A 22,527-nucleotide genomic window follows, 5' to 3' on the forward strand; every position below is an offset into this window, starting at 1 on the left:
AGTCCTCCTTTAGGTGAGAGCTCTCACCTATAGAGGTGGGGTAAGGTACACACAATGAAACACAAGCAGTCACTGGAGCAGTTCACCCACAAAATGCACAATATTAACCATGAACATTTGCAACTAATTTAATAGTTTAATAAGCATATACTGGATGCCTTCTAGATACAGAATGATAGGTTTAAGATATCTGGACTTAACAATAATCAGGGCTGCTGCCCTCACAAGAGCTTACATTCTAGTAAAAGCCGTAATACTTCATTCTGTAAACATGTTAACATGTTTGTTCCATAACAAACTATTTTAAACTGAGAACATAAGCAAAGACCTAAGAATACTGTTGAGCACAGTATTAAGAAAGTTTTAAAAATATGAATCTAAGAATATATTTGCTTTGAAAATTATCAGCAATGAGAGAAAAAAATGTAGTCAACGAAAGAATTTCAAAAAGATAGTTCAGCTGGATACTACTGAGAAACAATGGTGTAAAAGGACCATACCAATAACTCTAATCAATAATGGACTACTTTCCTAGACTCTACTTCAATATGATCAAAAAATATGTCCATACAACTTTACTTTTTATCTCAAATATAATTTTAAATAAACATTATTTTTTAGATAAATCAATTTATTTCTTCTTCTTTTTCTTAAGAGGAAGTCTCACCTTCCTTAACAAGACTCCTAATGTGCAAGAAATAAAATCAAGAATCAACAAATGGATGGACTCAAACTAAAAAGCTTCTTCTCAGCAAAGGAAACAATAATATGAAGAGAAGCCTACAGAATGGGAGAAAATCTTTACCATACACACTTCAGACAGAGCACTAATTTCCAGAATATATAAAGAACTCAAAAAACGTAACACCAAAAAAATAAATAAACTAGTCAATAAATGGGCTAAGGAACTGAGCAGACACTTCAGAGATAAACAATCAATCAACAAATATATGAAAAATGCTCAACATCTCTAGAAATTAGAGAAATGCAAATCAAAACTACCCTAAGATATCATCTCACTCTAATCAGAATGGCAATGATCAAAAATACAAACAACAATAAGTGTTGACAAGGATGTAGGAAAAGAGGTACACTCAAGCATTGCTGGTAGGATTGCAAATTAATGCAACCACTCTGGTATGAAGATTCCTAAGAAAACTTGGAATGGACCCACCATTTGACCCAGCTATCCCATTCCTCAGGTCATACCCAAAGGACTTAAAATCAGCATACCACAGTGACACAGTCACATCATTGTTTATAGCAGCTCAATTCACAATAGCTAAACTATGGAACCAGCCTAGATGCCCTTCAATAGATGAATGGTAAGGAAACTGTGGTATATATGCATGATGGACTACTACTCAACCTTAAAGAAGAATAAAATTATGGCATTTGCAGGTAAATGGATAGAGTTGGAGAATATCATGCTAAGCAAAATAAGCCAATTCCAAAAAGCTAAAGGCCAAATGTTTTCTCTGATATGTGGATGCTGATCCATAATGGGGGCAGGTGGATGGAGGAACTTGGGATTGGGCAGAGGGGAGTGAGGGGAGGCAAGGGACAGGGGAGTGGGAAAGATGATGAAATGAGATTGACATCATTAACCTAGGTACTTGTATGATCACACAAATGGTATGGACTCATCGTGTACAACCAGAGAAATGAGTAGTTGTGCTCCATTCCTGTATAATGAATTAAAATGCATTCTGCTGTCATATATAATGAATTACAACAAACAAAAATTAAGATTAAGAAAAAAGAACAAGTCTCACCATTGCCCAAGCTGGCCCCAAACTCCTGGGCTCACGTTATCCTCCTGCATCAGCATTCCAAGTAGCTGGAACTACAAACACACACCACCACTACCAGCTCTAAATAATTTTATTTCTTAAAGTGAACTGAGAAAACACACATTTACATATTAACTGAATAGTCCTTATTTCCAAAATGGTAAAGAATTTTCTAGTAAGGCTCCTCATCAATGATTTAAACAGTAATAACTTACAAAATGGGATGGAGGGCAAATCCTGTGAGTTTACTCCTAACACCAAATTGGTTGGGGTATTTAATAGCACAGAACCAATAGTTTTGATTAATAAAAGGTGGCCTGGTCTAATTGAAGATAAATAAACATGCTGATTATAAGAAAAATACGAGATTTGCATAAATGAAGTTTTTTGTTTTGTTTTACAATTTACAGGGTACCAGATACCCAAAAGGATCAGTAATGAGATGTTTATTTTTTATAAATTAGACCAGGAAACCTGCCTGTAATCCCAGCTACTTGGAAGGATGAGGCAAGAGGACTACAAATTGGGAGAGCAGTCTAGGCAACTTAGAAAGACCTACTCTCAAATTAAAATAAATAAATAAATAAATAAATAAATTTTTTGAAAGGCTAGGGATATAGCCCAGTACTGGAGGGAAAAAAAAAAAATTTTTTTTTTTTTTTAAGGCAAGTTTAAGAGGCTGAGGATGTGTCTCAGTGATAAGAGTGCTTGCCTAATCCCATGTTCCATCCTTGGCACCACAAAAAAATAAAACTTTTAAATTGTTTTTAAATAAAAAGGCAAGTTAAACTCTAAAAGTATGAATTTAAACAGCAATACATTTTAAAATCATGCACACAGTTTCACAACTTCCTAACAATAACTTTTACTGAATCCTTACTGATCATTTCCTGTACACCAAGTACTTAGGCTAAGCACTTTACACATGAAGCCCGCTTAACTTTATAAATCATATATTAATATACCCCATTTAACAGATGAGGAAAATGAAACATTATTAAATTAAGTGACTCCAAGTCACACATCTAGCTGAGTATTGGCACCAAGATTTAAATTCAAGTAGGACTTACATTCTTTAATTTTTTGTTTTGTTACCTCGATCAACAATTTTATCTTCACCATTATCTTGCTAAGATCTTTCATGTGAATGACATCATTAGAACCTTTTAACACTCAGAAAAGTATTACCATATTTCCTAAATCCTAAGAAACTTTTAGCCATAAGTATCACTTTCCATTTAATATAATTAATTAGAGAAATGAAAGAAAATTTTTATCAACTTACAGTTATGCACTTTTATGTACTTTGTTTCTTAGCATCACAATCAAACATTAAGTCAAAGCTTTATTCACATTCAAAATCTGGAGAGACTTAATTTGCTTTGCCATTGACAATTATGAATATAATCAGATAAAAATGCTGCTTCTTATAATCTAGCAGCACCTCCCCCCAGAGTTCAAGTGGTAAAAAAAGTTCAACTTTTACCAAGTTGGTGTAAAAGTAAAACAAGATCCAGACATGGTTCTTTACACTGAGAGAGTAAATTTCAAAACATGAGCAGCAATTTGAATTTTTCCTCGGACAACAAATAGAGCTGGTACCTACTGCAGCCCACAAGATCTGTGCAGCTGGGGGACCAAGGGACCAAGGACCCAGGGATCCAGCACCTGCTGGGGTCCTCATTCTTTGGGACCAGTCCTCCACACAGAGGGTGTGGGGAGGCCATGGGAGGCCATGCAGTGGGCAGAAGGAGTCAGACATGGCCAAAAAGGGACTCTAGTTGGCAGGTCCGGGTGGCTACCTGCATGCATGCACAGTGGACACAATGAAGATGGCATGCCCAAGACACAGCAGGCCACACTTCTAACACTGAAGCACTGAAAAATACTACATTTTTCTCTTATATTTCTTTTTTTCTATTTGCTCTATAGTTTCATTTTTCAAATTAATTACATCAGAACCTAAATGGCATTCTTTTGATATTATATCAACACAGTAACTTCCAATGCCTTTGAAAATTCTTTAATATACTCCAAGTGACTTAAGCAATTCATACAGTCTAAAGGCTAGTATATGACAAATGGCAGCAAACAATTCAAATCTGAGTTTCAGGATTTTTTCTCACTGCCATGTGCATCGTGCCTAGCATATAGAAGATGAAAAATATTTTATAAGTAAGTAAAATATTTAAAAGAACAGAGTAAGTGAATAATAACAAAGAATCTTAAGCACAGAGGAAAAAAACTATTCAATGTGACGTTATAGAATATTTATTAAAGATTCAAAATTTAAGCTAAAATTCAACTTCCTGTGGTTCTACAAACAAAATTAACTTTAGTAACCATCAGAGGAATATTTTCTTGTACAATCAAGTACACATATGTGCAGCAATGATGACTGGATCACACCTAACTCCTTTACCCATCCTTTTGTCATCAATCTTAAAAAGCAGAAAAATAAAACTGAGGAGGAGGGTCTTACAACTGAAGGCAAAATTCCTTTTTTTCAGATGAAATGAGGTTAAAAGGATAGAGGTGAGGTGCCCAAGGTCACTACACAAAGACTAGGCTGAATATGACATAATGCCCTATTTCATTTACGACCATGTAACAGTGTGATAACAGTCATTAATCAACAGCAATGCCTACTTCAATAGACCTGCACCCAATTCATGCATTGTAGACGTGTCATGATATATAAACATTTGCTAGGCTAGGTGTGGTGGCACATGCCTATTATCCCAGCTATTCTGGAGGTAAGGCAGGTGGATCACAAGTTTGAGGTCAGCCTGGGCAACTTAGCAAGACACCTCAGTGGTAGAGCACTTGCCTAGCACATACATGGCCCTGGGATTCAATTCCCAGGATCTCAAAAGAAAAAAAAAATTGTTACATCTCTCATATTTTCTTTGCCATACTCCTCTGATAGCAAAGAAAAATATCACTTGAATAAACCAATGAGAATTTTATGAAGTACAAGGGTGATAGAAATCCAAATAATGAAACTTATCAATAAACCCCCCTTTTCCCCAAACTAATCCATAGGATAACAATATGACTTCTCTACATTTGGGTTTTATGCTTTTATTCTCAAAACTTCAATCCTTCTGACCACATATAAACTAATTATCCAATAAAAGGATCAAAGGAAGAGACAGACATAGAGAAACACCCACATACTCATATAGTTCAAATGGTTCATAAATTTTCAGATAATATGATCTTCAATGTTCAACTTAGTGGCATTAAGTATATTCACAACAATGTATAACCATCACTACCATCACCATGTACATATAATGATGTTTCAATTAACAAATGACTGCACATAAAACAGTGGTCGATAAGATAATGGAGGTGAAAAATTCCCAGCACTTAGAAATGTAGTAGCTGTCCAAACATTCTAGCATATTACTTACAAAACTGTGATGATGCTGCTGTAAACCTGTTTAGAGACACAAATACCACTGTCATACAGTTGCGTATAGTACTTCCTACAGTAATATGCCACACAGGTTTGTAGCTTAGAAGCAACAGTCTACATACACCACACAGCCTAGGTGTACCTAGGTGTATAGTATGCTATATTATTTAGATTTCTTTTTTTAATTTTTTTTTTTAGTTGTAGATGGACATATCTTTATTCATTTTTTTTAATGTGGGACTGAGGATCAAACCCAGTGCCTCACATGCGAGGCAAGTGCTCTACAACTGAGGTACAGCCCCAGCCCCAATATCATTTAGATTTCTGTAAATACACTTAATGATGTTCACATGATGAAATGCAGTTTTCAAAACGTATCCTTGACATTAAGCAATATGTGACTATTTCCAGAATTTTTTTCCCATCTCTTTACTCATTACATTTCTCTCTTCCATATGCTTTTGTTAACTACAATTCTATTTTCTGTCTTTATGAATTGGCCTATTCTAACTACTTCATTACTGTGGTGTGAATATTTGTGTCCCTCCAGAAGTCATGTTAAAAATCTGCAATGCAACAGTATTAAGAGGTGGGGCTATAAGGTGATTAGGGGGGCTGGGGTTGTGGTTCAGTGGTAGAGCACTTGCCTAGCATGTGTGACACACTGGGTTCAATTCTCAGCACCACATATAAATAAATAAAATAAAGATCCATCAATAACTAAAAAAAAAAAAATTTTTTTAAAAAGGTGATTAGGTCTTGAGGACTTCTCCCTCATGAACAGGATTAAGAAAGCCTGTATAAGAAGCTTCATATCGGACACTAAATCTGCTGGCAACATACTCTTGAACTTCCCAGCCTCTAGAACTTTGAAATTTTTTTCTGTTCTTTATAAATTACCCAGTCTATAGTATTTTGTTATAGAACATAAATGAACTATGACACTCATGTAAGCAGAAATAGACAATATTTGTCCTTTTGCAGCTAGTTTATTTAACTAAACATAATTCCTTCAAGATTTTTCTATGTTGTCACTTGTATCATAATTTCAACCCTTTTTCATTTTAAATATACATACCACTTTTTTTACTCTTGGTGCTGAGTATCAAACCCAGCTCTACCACAAAGCTATACACCCAGCCCTATACCTTTTGGCTAATGTAAATAATGCTGCTATAAACACCAGCGTAACAGCATCTGTTTGAGTCCCTGCTTTCACTTATTTTAAGTATACAGCTAAGAGTGAATTACTGAATCATCTAGTTTCAGTTTTTGTAGGAACTACCATACTGTTTTTCATAGCAGCTTCACCATTTTACATCCCCACCTGCAATGCATGAGGATTCCAGTATCTCCAAATCTTTGTCAACACATTCTCTTTTTTCTTTTCTTTTTTTTTTTTTTTTGGGGGGGGGGGCAGGGGACAGGTACTGGGGATTAAGCTCAGAGGCACCTTACCACTGAGCTACATCCCCAGTCCTTTTTATTTTTTATTTTTACTAAGGTCTCACTAAGTTGCTGAGGCTGCCCTAAAACTTGCAACTCTGTCTCAGCCTCCTGAGTCACTGAGATACAGTGCACCACTGTGCCTGGCCTAAACCAAATCTTAAAGAAAACACTTAAGCAACTGCAAAGAGCACCCCTATCTCAAGGCCTCTGTACTTGCTGCTCATTCTACCTGGTACATTGCCATAGATTAATTGTTAAGGCTCACTTATTTCATTTAAATCTCTGACCAATTATAACCTTCTCAGAAGGGTCTTTCTGATTTCCCACTGAAAGCAGTAGTCTATGTCTCTTCCTTTACTCCTATTTTACTGTTCCTCCTAGCTTGTATCACTACCTGACCTATTTATTATCTGTTTCTATTGGTCTCCCTCTCTTCAAATATGAATGCATTCAGCCAATGACTGTCTAACTCACTACATAGTATGGAGACCAGTTCATCACAGAAAGTATTTAAAATTTGTAGAATGAAGCAAAGGAGGGAAAGAATAATTCAGGAATAAAATAAAAGAATAAAGCCACAAAGATATACAAAAGAAAGATATGAGAAATGGTCATGCATGGGTGTTCTTAAACAATAATAAATGTAATAATAAATATTTTATTATTAAGGATTCTGAGTCCTCTATTATTAAGGACTATTATCAGCACTTTACTTGTATTATCTCATTTAGTCTTCACAATTCCCTAAAGCAGGAACCTCATTTACATTTTACATATGAAGAATTCAAAACACAGAGCAATTAAATTAATTCTCCAAATTTACAAAGCCAGTAAACAGCAGAACTAGAAATTCCAAGCCACTGTGGTATCATGCCAGAGCTCATTCTTTCAACCTTGCCTAAAAGTATGCAAAATTGACAACTTCTCTGGGTTGTTTCCTTATACATTAGAGAAAGAAAAAAATACCTACTATTAAAATATCCTGGGACTGGGGAGATAGCTCAGTCGGTAGAGTGCCTGCTTGCAAGCACAAGGCCCTGGGTTCGATCCCCAGCACCCAAAAAAAAAAAAAAAAAAAAGGAAAGAAAGAAAGAAAGAAAGAAAAAACAGATCAGAATGTAGAAAACAGGCTAAGAATGAAAGCAACACACTAAGGATGAAAACTGTATGCAAACAAATACTTCAATCTTCTTCAAGCTCACAATTTTTAATGTTAATTTCCAATGGTAAATGAAATTTGACAAATTATAAATGGCCTCTCAACCAAATTAATATTCTCACCTTAATTTCTTCAAAATAGTATGTTTGGGGTTATTGCTCTTATTTGAATTATTGCTGTTGTCTGCAATTTAAGCTCTTAAAAATATAAACTAAAAAACCACTAATTTGATTTCAAAACTCAAAGGTCTACGTAGAAAAATAATTTAATTATATAGAAAGTAGCACATACAATTCCACAGAAAACTCAGCAAGTGTATATCAAAGGTTACTTGCAATAGTATTAATAATAATTGATATAAAATATACACATAAAGGTATGTAACACCTAATCGATTATATGATTCAAAGATGAAAAAAGATGCTTAAGAAAAAAAAAAAAAAAAAAAGAAAAAGATGCTTAAGAAGACCACAAAGGAGTATACCTATAATGTTAAGTTACAGAAAACAGAATACAGCTGGGGGGGGGGTGTCATGCCAATAATCCCAGCAACTCAGGAGTTTGAGAAAGTTCAAGGCCAGCCTCAGCAATTTTGAGAGACCCAAAAGTCAAAAACAAAAAGGTCTGGATATATAGCTCACCCCCAGTACCAAAAAAAAAAAAAAAAAAAAAAAAGAATAGAAAATTATACATATATGTGTATATGTGTGTGAACATGTGATCACAGTCATATATAAAAACCATATAATTGGGAAAAAAATTGTTTTAAAAACCTAACATCTAAAAACTGTTTTTCTGCATGTTTCAAGTTTTCTTTAATGAGTAAAGAACTTCGGAAATGAGAAACATTTAAAAGAATACTTATTTGAATTCTGTACATAAATATCAATAATAAGCAATTCTATTTACTAATTGTCTCCTTTATACTAACAAAGTACAGTTGTCCCTTGATATCCCTAAGGAATTGTTTCTAGGATGCCCTGACCATACCAAAATCTGCAATGCTCTAGTCCCTCATGTAAAATGGTGTTTTTGTTTTGTTTCATTCTGGGGGGCTGTGAACAGGGGAGGTGGTTGCAGTTCTGGGGATCCAACCCAGGGCCTTGCACAAGCTAACCAACTGAGCTACATTCCTAGTACAATGGTGCAGTATTTGCATATATCCCCCACACATCCTCATGTATACTTCAAATCAGTTACAATACTTAATAAACTATAAAAATTATGTGAATAGTTGTCATACTGCAGGTGACAGGTCTTTTTAAATCTGTCCTTGAACCCCCTCTCTAATGTCCTAACTCAAAGTTCAAAATTCTTGCTTTATTACAAAGAAAAAACAAAAAATAAAACATAAAAAAACTGACTTGAATCAAACATGCTTTGAATCAAATGTCTTTTTTTTTTTTTGCTTTACTGGGGATCAAACTCAGGGCCCTGTACGCGCTAGGCAAGCAATCGACCACTGAGCTATGTCCCTAGCCCTGCTGTTGTCCTAAGTATGACTTAAGAAGTCATCTATATAATCAACCTTGGATACTTTAAACATCTTTAAAATTAAAAACTAAATTACTACAAAAAATTCCATCATAATCACAGGTTACTCCTTCATCATAGTACTTATCACACCAAAAAAGCATTATTATTATTCTTAATACATAATGATATATCTATATTATACCAGTAGAAAATAATATGAAATGAGGTTATCAATAATTCTTAGTTATTTATCAAAATTAAATGCAACATTTCATAAAAATTAGTATCTCCATAAATAACTAAAATTATCAATTAAGATATTCTGACTTCAAAGCCCAAGATCTCCAATTATTTTATTCTAGTTTTCAAAAATGACCATACAAATCTTTAGACATAGCGGTTCTAGGTTTTATTTAATAATATATTTGTTTCTTAGGAAATTTCTCTCTAAAACATGCTATCATTTTCAGCAGTAAAATACTGAAGGAACTCAAAAGGAATATTAGATTAAAAGTAAATACTGGCAACATATCATTCACATGGATCTCATAAACAAGCAGGGGTTTTATCCCCATATCAGATAAAGTAGCCTTCAAGCCAGTTATCAGAAGAGACAATGAAGGCCATTTCATACTGTTTAAGGGAACTATAACACAACAAGATAACAATCATAAATATTTATGCCCCAATGGAGCATCTACATACATCAAACAAACCCTTTTCAATTTCAAGAACAAGTAGACCACAACACAATAATATTGGGTAACTTTAACATTCCTCTGTCACCACTGGATAGATCCTCCAAATAAAAACTGAATAAAAAAGCTACAGAACTAAAAAAACAATTGATAATTTAGACTTAACAGACATATATAGAACGTCATCCATCAATAACTGAATACACTTTTCAGCAGCACACAGATCCTTTTCCAATACAGACTATGTTATGTAAGCTATCACATATGTTGGCATGCGATTGTAATATTATCTTATTTTTAGCATCTGAAGGGTTGTTTTGATAACTCCCTTTCCATTGATACTAATTTTTGTGTTCTTGCTTTTTTTCTTAGATTTGTTTGATTTTTATCAACTTTTAGCTGTATTATTTCTTTTCTATTTCATGTATTTCTACTCCTACTCTTTATTTTTTCTTCCTACTACCTAATTTGAAAATAATTTTAGTTAATCTAGCCTCTTTGATACAAGTACTTTAAGTTATAAATGTTCATCTCAGTACTGTTTCATCCCAGTATTTAAAACTTTTATTATCACTTAGTTTAAAGCACTTTTACTTTTCCTGTGCTGCTTCTTTGACCTGTGAGAAAAGTGTGCCATTTAATTCTGAAGTAGCTGAAATGTGGGGGTGGAGTTTATATATCTTAAGTGGTTTTTTTCTTTTTCTTTTTAAAATTTTTAAATTTGTTCTAATTAGTTATACATGACAGTAGAATGCATTTTGACACACTGTATTGATTTTTAATGTAATAAGTCATCCAGGCAACAGTCTGCATGATTTCAAATTTTAAAAAAAGTAATGGAAATGCTTTTCATATTGATTGTATTGGTTATATATGTGTCAACACATTTCAAAACTGATCAAACTGCATACTTCAAATATATGCATTTTATTGTACTTCTATTTTACCTCAATAAAGCTATGAAAAAAAGTAAATATTGGCAAGAAGTACAAATCCTTAGATAAGCTCAGGTTCTCATAAAGCAATACATTTCAAGAGAATGCAAAATGTAAAAATACTTTCTACCATCTTAAAAAACCCTCCACTATAATATAGTACAACCATCACTTTCTATAGATGTGTTTCATGTTCTAAATTGATTTTCACATAAGAAAATACATTTCATTTTAGACTAAAACATACAATCAATTTTATCAAGGACTGGCACCACAATCAGTTCTGACAGAACCATTTTGCCCTTAAAATTACAGACTCAATTAGGGCAAGGTGGCACACACCTGTAATTCCAGAGACTCAGGAGGCTGAGGCAGGAGGATCCCAAGTTGAAGGCCAAAATCAGCAACTTTGCAAGGCCCTAAGCAACTTAGCAAGACTCTCAAAAAAATAAAAAATAATAAAGGACTGGGGGTGTAGCTCAGTGATTAAGCACCCCTGGGTTTAATCTCCAGTATAGAAAAAAAAAAAAAAAAAGATTACAGACTCAAAGACAGACATGGTAACACAAGCCTATATTCCCAGTACTTGGGAGGAAGGCTTACACCCAGAAGTTGAGAACAACCCAGGCAACAAAGGAAGACCCCCACCTCAAAAGAAACAAACAAGAGACTCATTCAATTTATATCTGAGTTGTTAAAACCAGGTACAGTGGTGTAATCCCAGCAATTTGGGAGGCTGAGGCGGGAGGATGGCAAATTTAAGATAAGTCAAGGCAATTTAGTGAGACCCTGTCTCAAAACACAAAAACATCTGGGGATATAGCTCAGTGGTAAAAGTGCTCCTGGATTCAACCATTAGTATACACACACACACCTCCTATCTGAGTTATTTAGGCTGACTGGTTATAATCTGGCTCTACCACTTCGCAGCATTATGACCTTGAACTAATTGCTTTACTTCAGTGTTTCCCCTCCTTGCCCCCCCACTCTGAATAGTTGTTTCTTTTATACATCAATAGAGGAATATAATATCATGTGAAGGTTCATTTTCATCCCTAAATTTGACTGGAATATTGTTAATAACTGTTTACAAGCAGCAGCATAAAAAATGTACCTTGGAGAACAGATGTGCCAGGGTTCACATCTCAACTATCACTTATAATATAAGCCTGAAGTAATACAGAAGATTAATTCTGTGTGCTGTGATACACACCCATAATTCCTCAAGAGTCTGAAGCAGGAGTAACACAAGTTCAAGGCCAGCATGGCAACTTAGCAAGTCCCTATCGCAAAATTTTAAAAAAAGTTGGGCACACACCTGTAATCTCACTGCTCAGGAGGCTGAAGCAGGAGGCTGAAGCAAGAGGCTCACAAATTCAAAAATAGCCTCAACAACTTAGCAAGGCCCTAAGCAAATCAGCAAGACCCCCTGTCTCAAAATAAAAAGGCTGGCAAAGAGGCTCAATGATTAAGCACCCCTGGGTTCAATCCCTGACACAAAAAAACAAGTAAATAAATGAATGATAAATACATAAGTAAAAAAGCTAAAAAGCGCTGGGTTGGGGCTGTAGCTCAGTGGTAGAGCACTTGCCCAGCACATGAGGCCCTGGGTTCAATCCGCAGCACCACATATAAATAAATAAATAAAGTAATGGTATTGTGTCCATCTACAACATAAAAAAAAATTTTAAAAAAAGGTCTGTGGGTATAGCTCAGTTGGTAGTGCCCTCCCAGGTTCAATCCCAAGTACCAACGTGGGGAAGGGCGGGGTTTTCACATTCATTTAATAGGAAAGCAGAGTGCAGATACAGGGTATGACACCAACTTATAACAAATTTAAAAACTACCAGGAAAACTGTACTTACATTGTGCCCTTATTCATTCATTAATTTATTTTGCAATCACAATATACCGAAGAGGGCACAATAATTTTTACCACACAAAATAAGTGAGTCTATGAGGTTCAACAAAAGTGTCCCAAGATCACAGAGCTATTCAGGGGTAGAGTAAGAATGTTCTTACAGATATATTATTCTGCCTGTGCTCCTTACACTTAAAGATCTAGATTTGGGGCTAGAGATATAGCTCAATGATAAAGTACTTGCCTACCATGTGTGAAGCCCTGGATTCGATCTTGGGTACTATAAAAAAAAAAAAAAAAGAAAAGAAAAAATCTAGATTTGGCAGAAGAAAAAGACTATAAACATAAACAAAACCTAAATATTTATACATTATCTAAAAATGCCAGGGCTGGGGTTGTAGCTCAGTGGTAGAGTGCTTGCCAAGCACATGTAAGGCACTGGTTCGATCAGCACCACATTAAAAAATAAATAAATAAAGGTATTGTGTCCATCTACAACTAAAAAAAAAAAAAAAAACAAACTTTGACATTAAAAAAAGTCATAAACAGAAAATCTTAAAGAGAAAAAATATTTGTAAAGAATTTTGCAAAGTGCAAATTTTCTAAACATACAAACTCAACAGGAGGTCACATAAAAGTACTAAACAGGCAGTTTACAAAAAAGAAAGTACAAATGGCTGAAGAAAAGAAGTTAAACCTTAACCCATAATTTAAAGAAATGCCACATTAAAACAATGAAGTGTCATTTCTACATATGAGTTAACAATGATCAAATGTTTGATAACAACTGTGCAGAGGCACCCATCTATAATACCAGTGACTCGGGAGGCTGAGAGCAGGAGGATCACAAGTTTGAGGTCAGCCTTAGCAATTAAGCAAGACCCTCAGCAACTTGGTGAGATCTTGTCTCAAAATAAAAAATAAAAAGCACCCCTGGGTTCAATCCCCAGTACGAGGGGGGGCGCGCAGGGGAGCCCTCTGACCTAAATATTACACCTACTAGAAACTAATGCACACACACACAGGCACACAGATATGTAGAATGCTCATTGTAGTACTGCCATTAACAAAAGACTGGAAACAAAAATATGCGTCATTGGGTGATCAGCTGAATAAATTAAGTACATTCATAAATAGGAATACCATGAAATTTTGAAGATAATGAGGAAGCTCTACATGTGCTAAACAATCTCCTAGATCAGATAAGCTAAAAATAATAAGAATAAACTGTGGAAAAACTCCTTGGCATATACCCAAAGGATTTAAAATCAGCATACTCTAGTGACAGCCACATCAATGTTTATAACAGCTCAATTCATGATAGCTAAGCTATGGAACCAACCTAGGTGCCCTTCAGCAGATGAATGCATAAAGAAAATGTGGTACATATACACAATGGAATATTTCTCAGCCATAGAAGAATGAAATTATGGCATTTACCAATAAATGGATGGAACCGGAAACTATCACGTTAAGTGAAATAAGCCAATCCCCCAAAACCACAGACCCAATGTTGTCTCTGATACGCAGATGCTAACAAAATAAAAGGGTTGGGGAATAGAAGTTCATTGGATTAGACAAAGGGGAATGAAGGGAAGGGAGGGGCGTGGGAGTAGGAAAGAGTAGAATCAATCAAACAAAACTTTCCTATGTTCATATATGAATACAGGACCAGTGTAACTCCACATCATGTACAACCACAAGAATGGGTATATATATATGTATATATATATGTATATATATGTATATATAATATTCTACTGTCATGCATATCTGAAAAGAACAAATTTATAATCTTTTTAAACTGTGGAACAATAAGCAGCTTACTCAAAAGTGTGTGTGTGTGCATACACACACATACAAACATATATATAAATATAAAAAACATATATATACACACATATATACACAGAATATTACAAAAAGTACACACAAGAAACTGGCAAGAATGGCTGTCTCTGGGAAAAGGACTAAGGACCTAAGGAAGGAAGACTTTTCACTAGTATTGCTTTTTTTAAAAAAACACAGATTCGTGATGACTTTTTTTTATTTCTGACTATAAAACTTAAGTCACAAATTCTGAGTCTCAGTATCCTCCAATTAAAAACGATGATAATAACAACCTAGTTCATTGGTTATTATAAGATCAAATGAAAGAACATAAAATGCTTTGTAAATTATAAAGCAGCCCACAAAATTATAAATTAGCCTTCTAAGTGAATTCTCCAAACCAATTATAATAATTATTATCATTCCCCTGACCAATTTCTCTAAACCCAAAGATGAGAATGTTTAAAATGGAAGTATGCTTGACAAGTATGAGGCCCCGTGTTCAATCTCCAGTACCATAACAATTTTTTTTTAAAGTAAAATGAAATCTAAATGTAGATGCAATTTCAGAATAGTTTTACTTTAAGTTATTGATCTCAATTTTTATTGATCCCAATTTAAATGAGTAAATTTTCAAAAATGTCATATAGAAATGCTAAATCAGTTGAATACAGAAAGAATACATGCTGTTGAAGACAAGATAAATACAATAACCATACTACTATAAAATCTTGGTGTTTTTCTTTCAGTCTCTTCTATGCAAACCTAACTGTGTTACATCATTTGTCTACAAAAAATTTTTGCTGTTTAACGTAAAACAGCATTCAAATTGCAACATTCCTTAAACTATTAAAAGTTCCTAATACACACAATTTTTTAAAAAAATTTTGTTGTAGATGGACACAATACCTTTATTTTATTTATTTATTTTTGTGTGGTGCTGAGGATCGAACCCAGTATCTCACACATGCCAGGCAAGTACTTTACCACTTGAGCCACATCCCAGCCCCACAATTTTTAATGAAGGCTTATATTGTAGATGAGGGTTCAAGTAATTTACAAAGAAATTCCAGCACAGCTTTGTCTAATAAACTCTACTTTTACATTTATTATTCTACTAATTTTCCAAGTTACTAGATCTCTCCATTAGGCCGTTTTCTTTTTTTGGTTTCTGGAGTTATAATTGAATTAGGCCCAAAACTCACAAATAAGTATATTAAATGTTTTTATGTTACCTTGAAAAGCAAGTAGATTGAGCCCTTATCATCGGACTACTAGAGAGCAGAGAGTATGAACTATAATTCATTGCTAAGGATATGTGATCTTTTTCGACTACATGTTAGTCTGTTACAAGGATTCTGTCTGCCAATAAAGTGAAAAATGAAGGAATGTACTCTCAGATTATTCCTGGGAGAATTTTACTGGATAAACCCAAATGTTCTTAATTAATTTTAACTATGGCAACCACTCCCAAGTGCTGAACATTCCAAGCCATTTTTGAGAATGGTTAGATATCTCTGAAGGAAGCAGAAACTTCCTGAATAAACTATAATTACAGGCAAAAATGAAAATATCATTAATGTGCTTTTTCCATAGTGGGAACTCAAATATCTGTCATGTTGAATAAAATATTCCTTTTCTGCTTCTGAGTACATGTTGTAATTTTCAAACTCTGCCCTGTATTTACTGTCATAATTGTTAAAACAGACCACTAAGGTAAGATGTTTATCAGCACATATGCTATATTTTTTATTAAATTAAAAATAAACACCAGAAACTGAAATTATGTGAAATGTTTTCCCGCCAATTTCTAAACTGTCTGCAATACAGTGATATATCACTCTTGCAATGTTTTAAAAAAGCATTATATAATTTTCATTAAATTCCAATTTAAGAATTTTTTAACTATTAAAAAACAAAATCAAGAGCATTAACTGCACACCCACAATTCTATCAAGATACCATTAAAGGAGCCAGGCATGGTGGCACACACCTGCAAGTGGTAGAGTATCCCTTGGTTCAATTCTCTGAAAGAACCAAGGGGGAGGTGCATATACTGAAAAAAATAGGAGAGCACTGCACATTCCAAGCATCTAATACACAAAGAAATATAACAAAAGAGAAAGTATTTAGTACTACAGATCTTGGTTCAAATGTCATATCTATCAATTACTAATTTATGTAAATTACTTTCCTCATTTATAAAATGAAGTGTTAGATGAAGTAAAGTAAAATTCCTTCAAATAGTAACAAGGAAAAAGACCTTAATAGTAATATTACTATTAGGAATACAGACATTAGAAGAAAAAATGAGCAACTGGAAAAGTTCAAAAAGAAAGTATTATATATATATTTTGTAATCTACCACCATAAGCAAAAAATAATAATTTTAATAAATTTTAAACTTGAGAAAACTGAAGAGCTGGGAATGTAGCTCAGTGGTAGAGAGCTTGCACAAGGCCATGGACTGAATCCCCAACATTGACAAAAAGAAAACTGAGACCTAACCCAATGCTATACAGTTAACTGTTATAAAAGTTGATTTGGGAACTCATGGGTCATTAACCTAGTATTTAATCATCTCTAGAAGCCAGAATAAGACCATTTCCATCATTTTATTTTGGCAGGGGGTAGAGTAGGAGGACTGGTTGGCAGGCAGGGAAAAAGGGAGGAAGGCATAAACTAAAAAACATTTTTCATATTCTCCCCCAAACTGTCAGTTTTGTTTGATTGATAAAAGCCAAAAAATTATAGACAATCCCAACACAGTGCCTTGTACATAAGATACTTAAAAAATATTTGACTATAATGAATGCTCCAAAACCCATCATCACCTCATGATCAAAAGCAAAAACTAACTTCAGCACCTGTTTAATCTTCATAACTATAATACAGCCTTATTAGAATTTTCAGTCATTCACATAATAGTTATTCATCACTTTGTTCCAGATAGTCAATGGAGGAAAGAGATGAACTAAAAGTTGTTCCTTGCCTATCAGGTGGTACACATCTGTAATCCCACCTATTGAAAGACTGAGGCAGACAAATTGCTAGAGCTCAAGGGCTTCAGGCCAGTCTGGGCCATATAGCAAGACCACCATAAAGAACAAAAATTAAAAATATAAAAGGTGTCCCTGCCCTGAAGAATCTCTCATTTGAATATGCACATGTCTAAGTGTGTGCTGGCATAAGCTAATCAATATTGAATGTGAAACCAGTTTGCATTGTTATCTAAGTTTATTAGACTCAGTCTTTAAAAATTAACTAATTTTTAAAAATTAAAATTAAAAATCACAAATTTGCTAAATTTGGAAATAACAAGGAGGCACATTAGGAAATATTAACTGGGAAGGTTCTTTTTTCCTGTGCCTTTATGATATAATCGTATTGCCTTAGTGTCTAAAGATCAAAATACTCTAAATTGAATTATTTGAATTATCAATAATTAACCACCATTGTATGTTCTCTCAAATATAAGACACTGAAGGCCAATACTACTGATTCTATATTTACTCTGGGTACATGTTAATACCTAAACATATATAACCACAAGAACATATGTAAATTATTTAAGTTACTATAAAACTGAGGGAGCCTGAAGCAAATCTCCAGAGATGAATGATATTTTATAGACCACTAAAAACATAGTATTAGCCAGGGAGAAAATAAAATATGCTCACATCTGAGAAGCAATTCTACAGAAGCCTTCAAGAGAATAAAATCTTCAAGAGAGGAAAACTCCTGCCAGAATTAGCCAACAGAGCCAGAAATCAACAGCTTGCCAACAGGCATCTTGTTCAATGCAAGTCACTAACTAGATGGTAGAAAGTGAACACACAACCTTTCCAATCCTCAAATTTGAGTTTCACAAGGACCCTTCAAAATAGATTCATGATCAAGACTAAACATTACATTCCATGTTAAAGGTTCTTCCCCACTTTTGGGTCAAAAAAGATTAAACAAGGGCTGGGGTTGTGGCTCAGTGGGGGAACACTTGCCTAGCACGGGTGAAACACTGGGTTCGACCCTCAGCACCAGGTAAAAATAAATAAAGTAATTGTATCCGTCTAAAACTTAAAAAAAATTTTTTTAAAGAATAAACAACAGTAATCTGGGAAACAGACTTCACCTATGAGACACAATTCTTGCAGTTCTTGAAGTTCTGTAGTTATTTTTACCTGAGGGGTGTATGTGTGTGTCCTGGTTTCTAAAGAAAAGACTTTCACTCACTCTATCCTACAGTGCTAGGTAAAACACCCCAAAGCCTCTTGATCATAACACAAAAAGTCTACTGCGCAAATGCATACCCTATCCCAGGGTTAAAGTCTCAGAAGCACCAGAAAATCTAGGCCAAGGAAACAAAATGGCAGGGAGATATCACAAGGCAGCTAAGAAGGGTAAGGGGGCTCAGGTCAGGGAGTATATGGCCATCCGCTTTGCAGAAAACAGGCTGAGAAAGTGAGGCTGAAGAGAGTTTCAATCGGAAGAGCTGGAAAGGACTAACAGGTGTCTGGCACCTCAACATCCTGGACATCGTGGGAAGACTATAATTGGCTTTCTTTACGAAGAGGGAGGAACCAGGCTCCTTGAGTAAGTGATGGTTAAGAGTTTTTCTGTGAAGCACAAGCATAAAGGCCAAGACCGTGAGGACAAGTTTTGGTGAAGATTCGCTCAGGACACGGTGATCTGCTAGGTCGTTCCCTGCCCCAAGCCTAGCCAAAGTGCTACACCTGTTAAAGGATGCTTCCTCTGTTATCCGCTCAGACAAGCGATTAGGTGAGAGCTCCCCACCCCCCAGCCGGGGTGGAAGTGGAAATAAACTTGGGTGAAAAAGACAGAATCAGGGGTCTGACTCAGAAGTTAACCTGATCAGGAGCGGAAAAGAGGCTGAATTCCTGAATTCTGGAAGGGGCGAGCAGGACGAGTACTTGAGTAGGATGCGACTTACTGGGGAGCAGGGCTGACTGGAGGGAACTACTGGGGAAAAGTAGGGCTTCCGTCTAACTCCAGCGGGTCCAGGCTGCTGAGAGGGGGCCTGTGCGTCCGCTCGGGAAGGCAATGCTGCCGATGGCCCCGAGGGCGAGCCTCGTGCGACAGGGGGTGAGGCTGCTCCGCGCGAGCTCAACAGGAGCTCACCTGGAGGGCGTCTGGCCTGGAAGGGGAAACTTCCTGGGTGGGTGAGAGCGGACGCGGCCGAACCCGCGCGGGACCCGCGGAGCGGCGGGGGGCAGAGTCCACCGAGCGGTGGGCTGGGCTGGGGGCCGCGCGGGGCGGGGCCGGGGCGCCGGCCGACCCGGGGCGGGGTCGCGGCCGCGGCTCCGGCTCGGGATGGCGCCCTGGCTCAGTCACGCACACGCTCTCGCTCGGACGCACCGGCAGCCCAGCGCGCGAGCCGCGAGCAGCTGCCCGGGTCAGCGGAGCTGAGGGCGGTGGGGGAGGGGGCCGGGGGCATCGGCCGGCCGAGCTTGGCGACGGGCAGGCGGCGTTACCTGTGTCAGGGAGAGCTGGGCTGCCGCAGCCATGGTGTTTCCATCATGCACGGGAGGGGAAGGAAGGACGGGCGACGGGGGCTTGGGGCGGGGAGGAGGCGGAGGGAGCGGCCGTAGGCGAGGCACGGGCGGGCGGGCCGGCCGGCGGGCGGGCGTCTCCCCGAACTTCGACAACTTCCCTCCTCACCCCCCGCCCCGCCCCGCTTGGCCCCGCCCGCCGGCCCGAGCAGGCCGCGGCAGAGCTCAAACCCTGGCGCCGGAGTCGGAGCCACGGGACCAGAGTTTGCCCTGAGCTGCCTGGGAAAACCCGGCGCGGATATAAGGTTAGGGCGGACGGGCTACCGAAGCGGCACCAGATTGTCCTGTGAATTTAAGGTAGGTCACCTACTCTGAACTTCTGCTTCTGAAAAATGGGAGAAAGTGAACCCACAGTTAATGTGGCTTGTGAGGATTAAATGAGGTAAAGATTCTAAATAATGATAGTACTTTATATACTTCAGGCACAGTACCAGATGCTTTCGTTTTTTTTTTTTTTTTTTTTTTTTTTTAAATTGTATGAATGAGGGAACTGAAACAAATGCATTACACAAATTAGGGAACAGACCAAAGTAAGTGACTTACCTAAAGATTAAATAGCTTAGCTAGTATCTCAGTTTGACTTCAAAAGCTTTTCATGTGCTATTATGTTAAAAAATAATAATAATAATAACTTATCAAGGCCAGATGCAGTGGCCCACGCCCCTAATCCCATAGGCTCAGGAGCCTGAGGCAGGATGATTGTCAGTTCAAGGCCAGCCTAAACAACTCAGTGAGACCCTGTCTCTAAATAAAATATAAAAAAGAACTGGGGATGCGGCTCAGTGCTTAAAGCCCCTGGGTTTAATCCCCAGGACCAAAAAACAACAACAGCAACAGCAACAAAAATTTTAGGTCATTTCTCCAGTTAAAACCTACTTAGGAGGAAGGAACACAGTCCTGCTGTCTGTCCCACTTAGATTGTTCAATAAAAGAGTCCTGCAGAGGGATAGGGGTGTTGCTCAGTGGTAGAACAGATCTGCAAGACCCTGGGTTCATCCCCATCACCAAGAGGAAAAGCAAAAACACTAGCACCTATTCAGTGCCTGAAGCACTCCTAACTTTGCCCTTAGTTCAGCCTAAAAACTTCCTCTCTTCTGTGGACACAACTCAAATATCTCCTCTTTTGCAAAGTACCTTCTCTCCAAATCAAAGTAACATATTCTCCTTTTTAACCTTTTTTCTCTACCTTATAAAATCATCATCCCCCTAATGACTGCCTACCTGCCTAGATTAGGAATTCCCCAGTGTAAAAGAACTGGTTTTATATTTTTTATATTCTCACACGTTAGAATTGTAGTATGCACTCAATAAAAGCTTTAGTCCCTACCCATATTAAACATAACATATCCTACTTTGTCATACTGCCATTCTCAATAGGAATAACAAACCAGTTTCTTGAAATTCTCATCATCAGAGACTCAGTTTATATGCTAACCACCTCAAGAAGCCTTCTAGAAGTCCACACTCCACCTCTTAGTTGCTCTGATATGACCTATATTATGTTCTGCTTTGTTTTAAGATTTAGTTGAGGACATGTCTGCTGCTCACTGGACTAGAAAATCTTGAGGACAAGTGACACACTTACTACCCTATCTCCCTCACAGTTTAGCTGAAGACACAGTAAAACTGTAGCCTACCCCAATGCCCAGAATTGGTCTTCCATTCTCAGGCATGGGGGCTTCCCACACCACCACCCAGTCGCAGCGGAAACCACAACTCTTTTATCAGTCCCACAACCATTACCACTATCATAGGAGTCCCCATTTGATACGTTGAGAAGGACAACTGAACAAGACCCAGTTGTAATTAGCCCACTTTGGTTTTTAGACTTTTTCCACCACAAACAAACCACCCACAGAAATGCCTGCCAGGAACTCCTAACTCCACTCAGACCCCTCTGACAAGACCCAGCCTTATAGAGCAAGCCATACAGGTCTGATGAGCAACCACTTATTTTAGAGAGTTTCTCTTGGCCTATTTATGTTGGTTTTTTTGCTTGTTTGTTTGTTTGTTTTGTTTTGTTTTAACTCAAAGGAAAAGAGGTGATTCTGTTTTAAATAATTCCACTTTGGTACATTTAGCAGCAATTACCACAATTGATATTTCTATTGGAGTTTTCTGTTTTATATTATCACATCTGCATTTCACAATTCACTTCACAAAAGAGGTAATACTCTATAGAGTATCACAGAGGTTACATGATTTGCTCAAGGTTATACAGATAATATCCAGCAGTATTGTTATAGTGAAATGAACATGGCCCAAACATTAGAAACAAGATGCCAGACCTCACTCTAGTAATATTACTGGTTACTATTATAACTAGTTGTTATAA

General features: G+C 36.7%; 1 protein-coding gene across 7 annotated transcripts in view; it reads right to left on the reverse strand.

Annotated features, from left to right (window-relative positions):
* EPS15 (epidermal growth factor receptor pathway substrate 15) overlaps positions 1–20,267 on the reverse strand; it is a 149,967-nt gene extending 129,700 nt beyond the window's left edge. For 3 of the 7 annotated variants that reach the window (XM_079154249.1, XM_079154247.1, XM_079154252.1), the window contains exon 1: positions 20,115–20,266. In XM_079154249.1, coding sequence (XP_079010375.1) covers positions 20,115–20,147 — 33 coding nt within the window. In that variant the 5' untranslated portion in view covers positions 20,148–20,266. Of the gene's footprint in view, positions 1–20,114 lie in introns of all 7 variants that reach the window. The other 4 variants (XM_079154251.1, XM_079154250.1, XM_079154246.1 and 1 more) reach the window with 3 other exon arrangements.
* Positions 20,268–22,527: the final 2,260 nt, after the last annotated feature.

The sequence above is a fragment of the Sciurus vulgaris genome (genome assembly GCF_902686455.1).
Source record: "Sciurus vulgaris genome assembly, chromosome: 1".
Classification (NCBI taxonomy): Eukaryota; Metazoa; Chordata; class Mammalia; order Rodentia; family Sciuridae; genus Sciurus; species Sciurus vulgaris.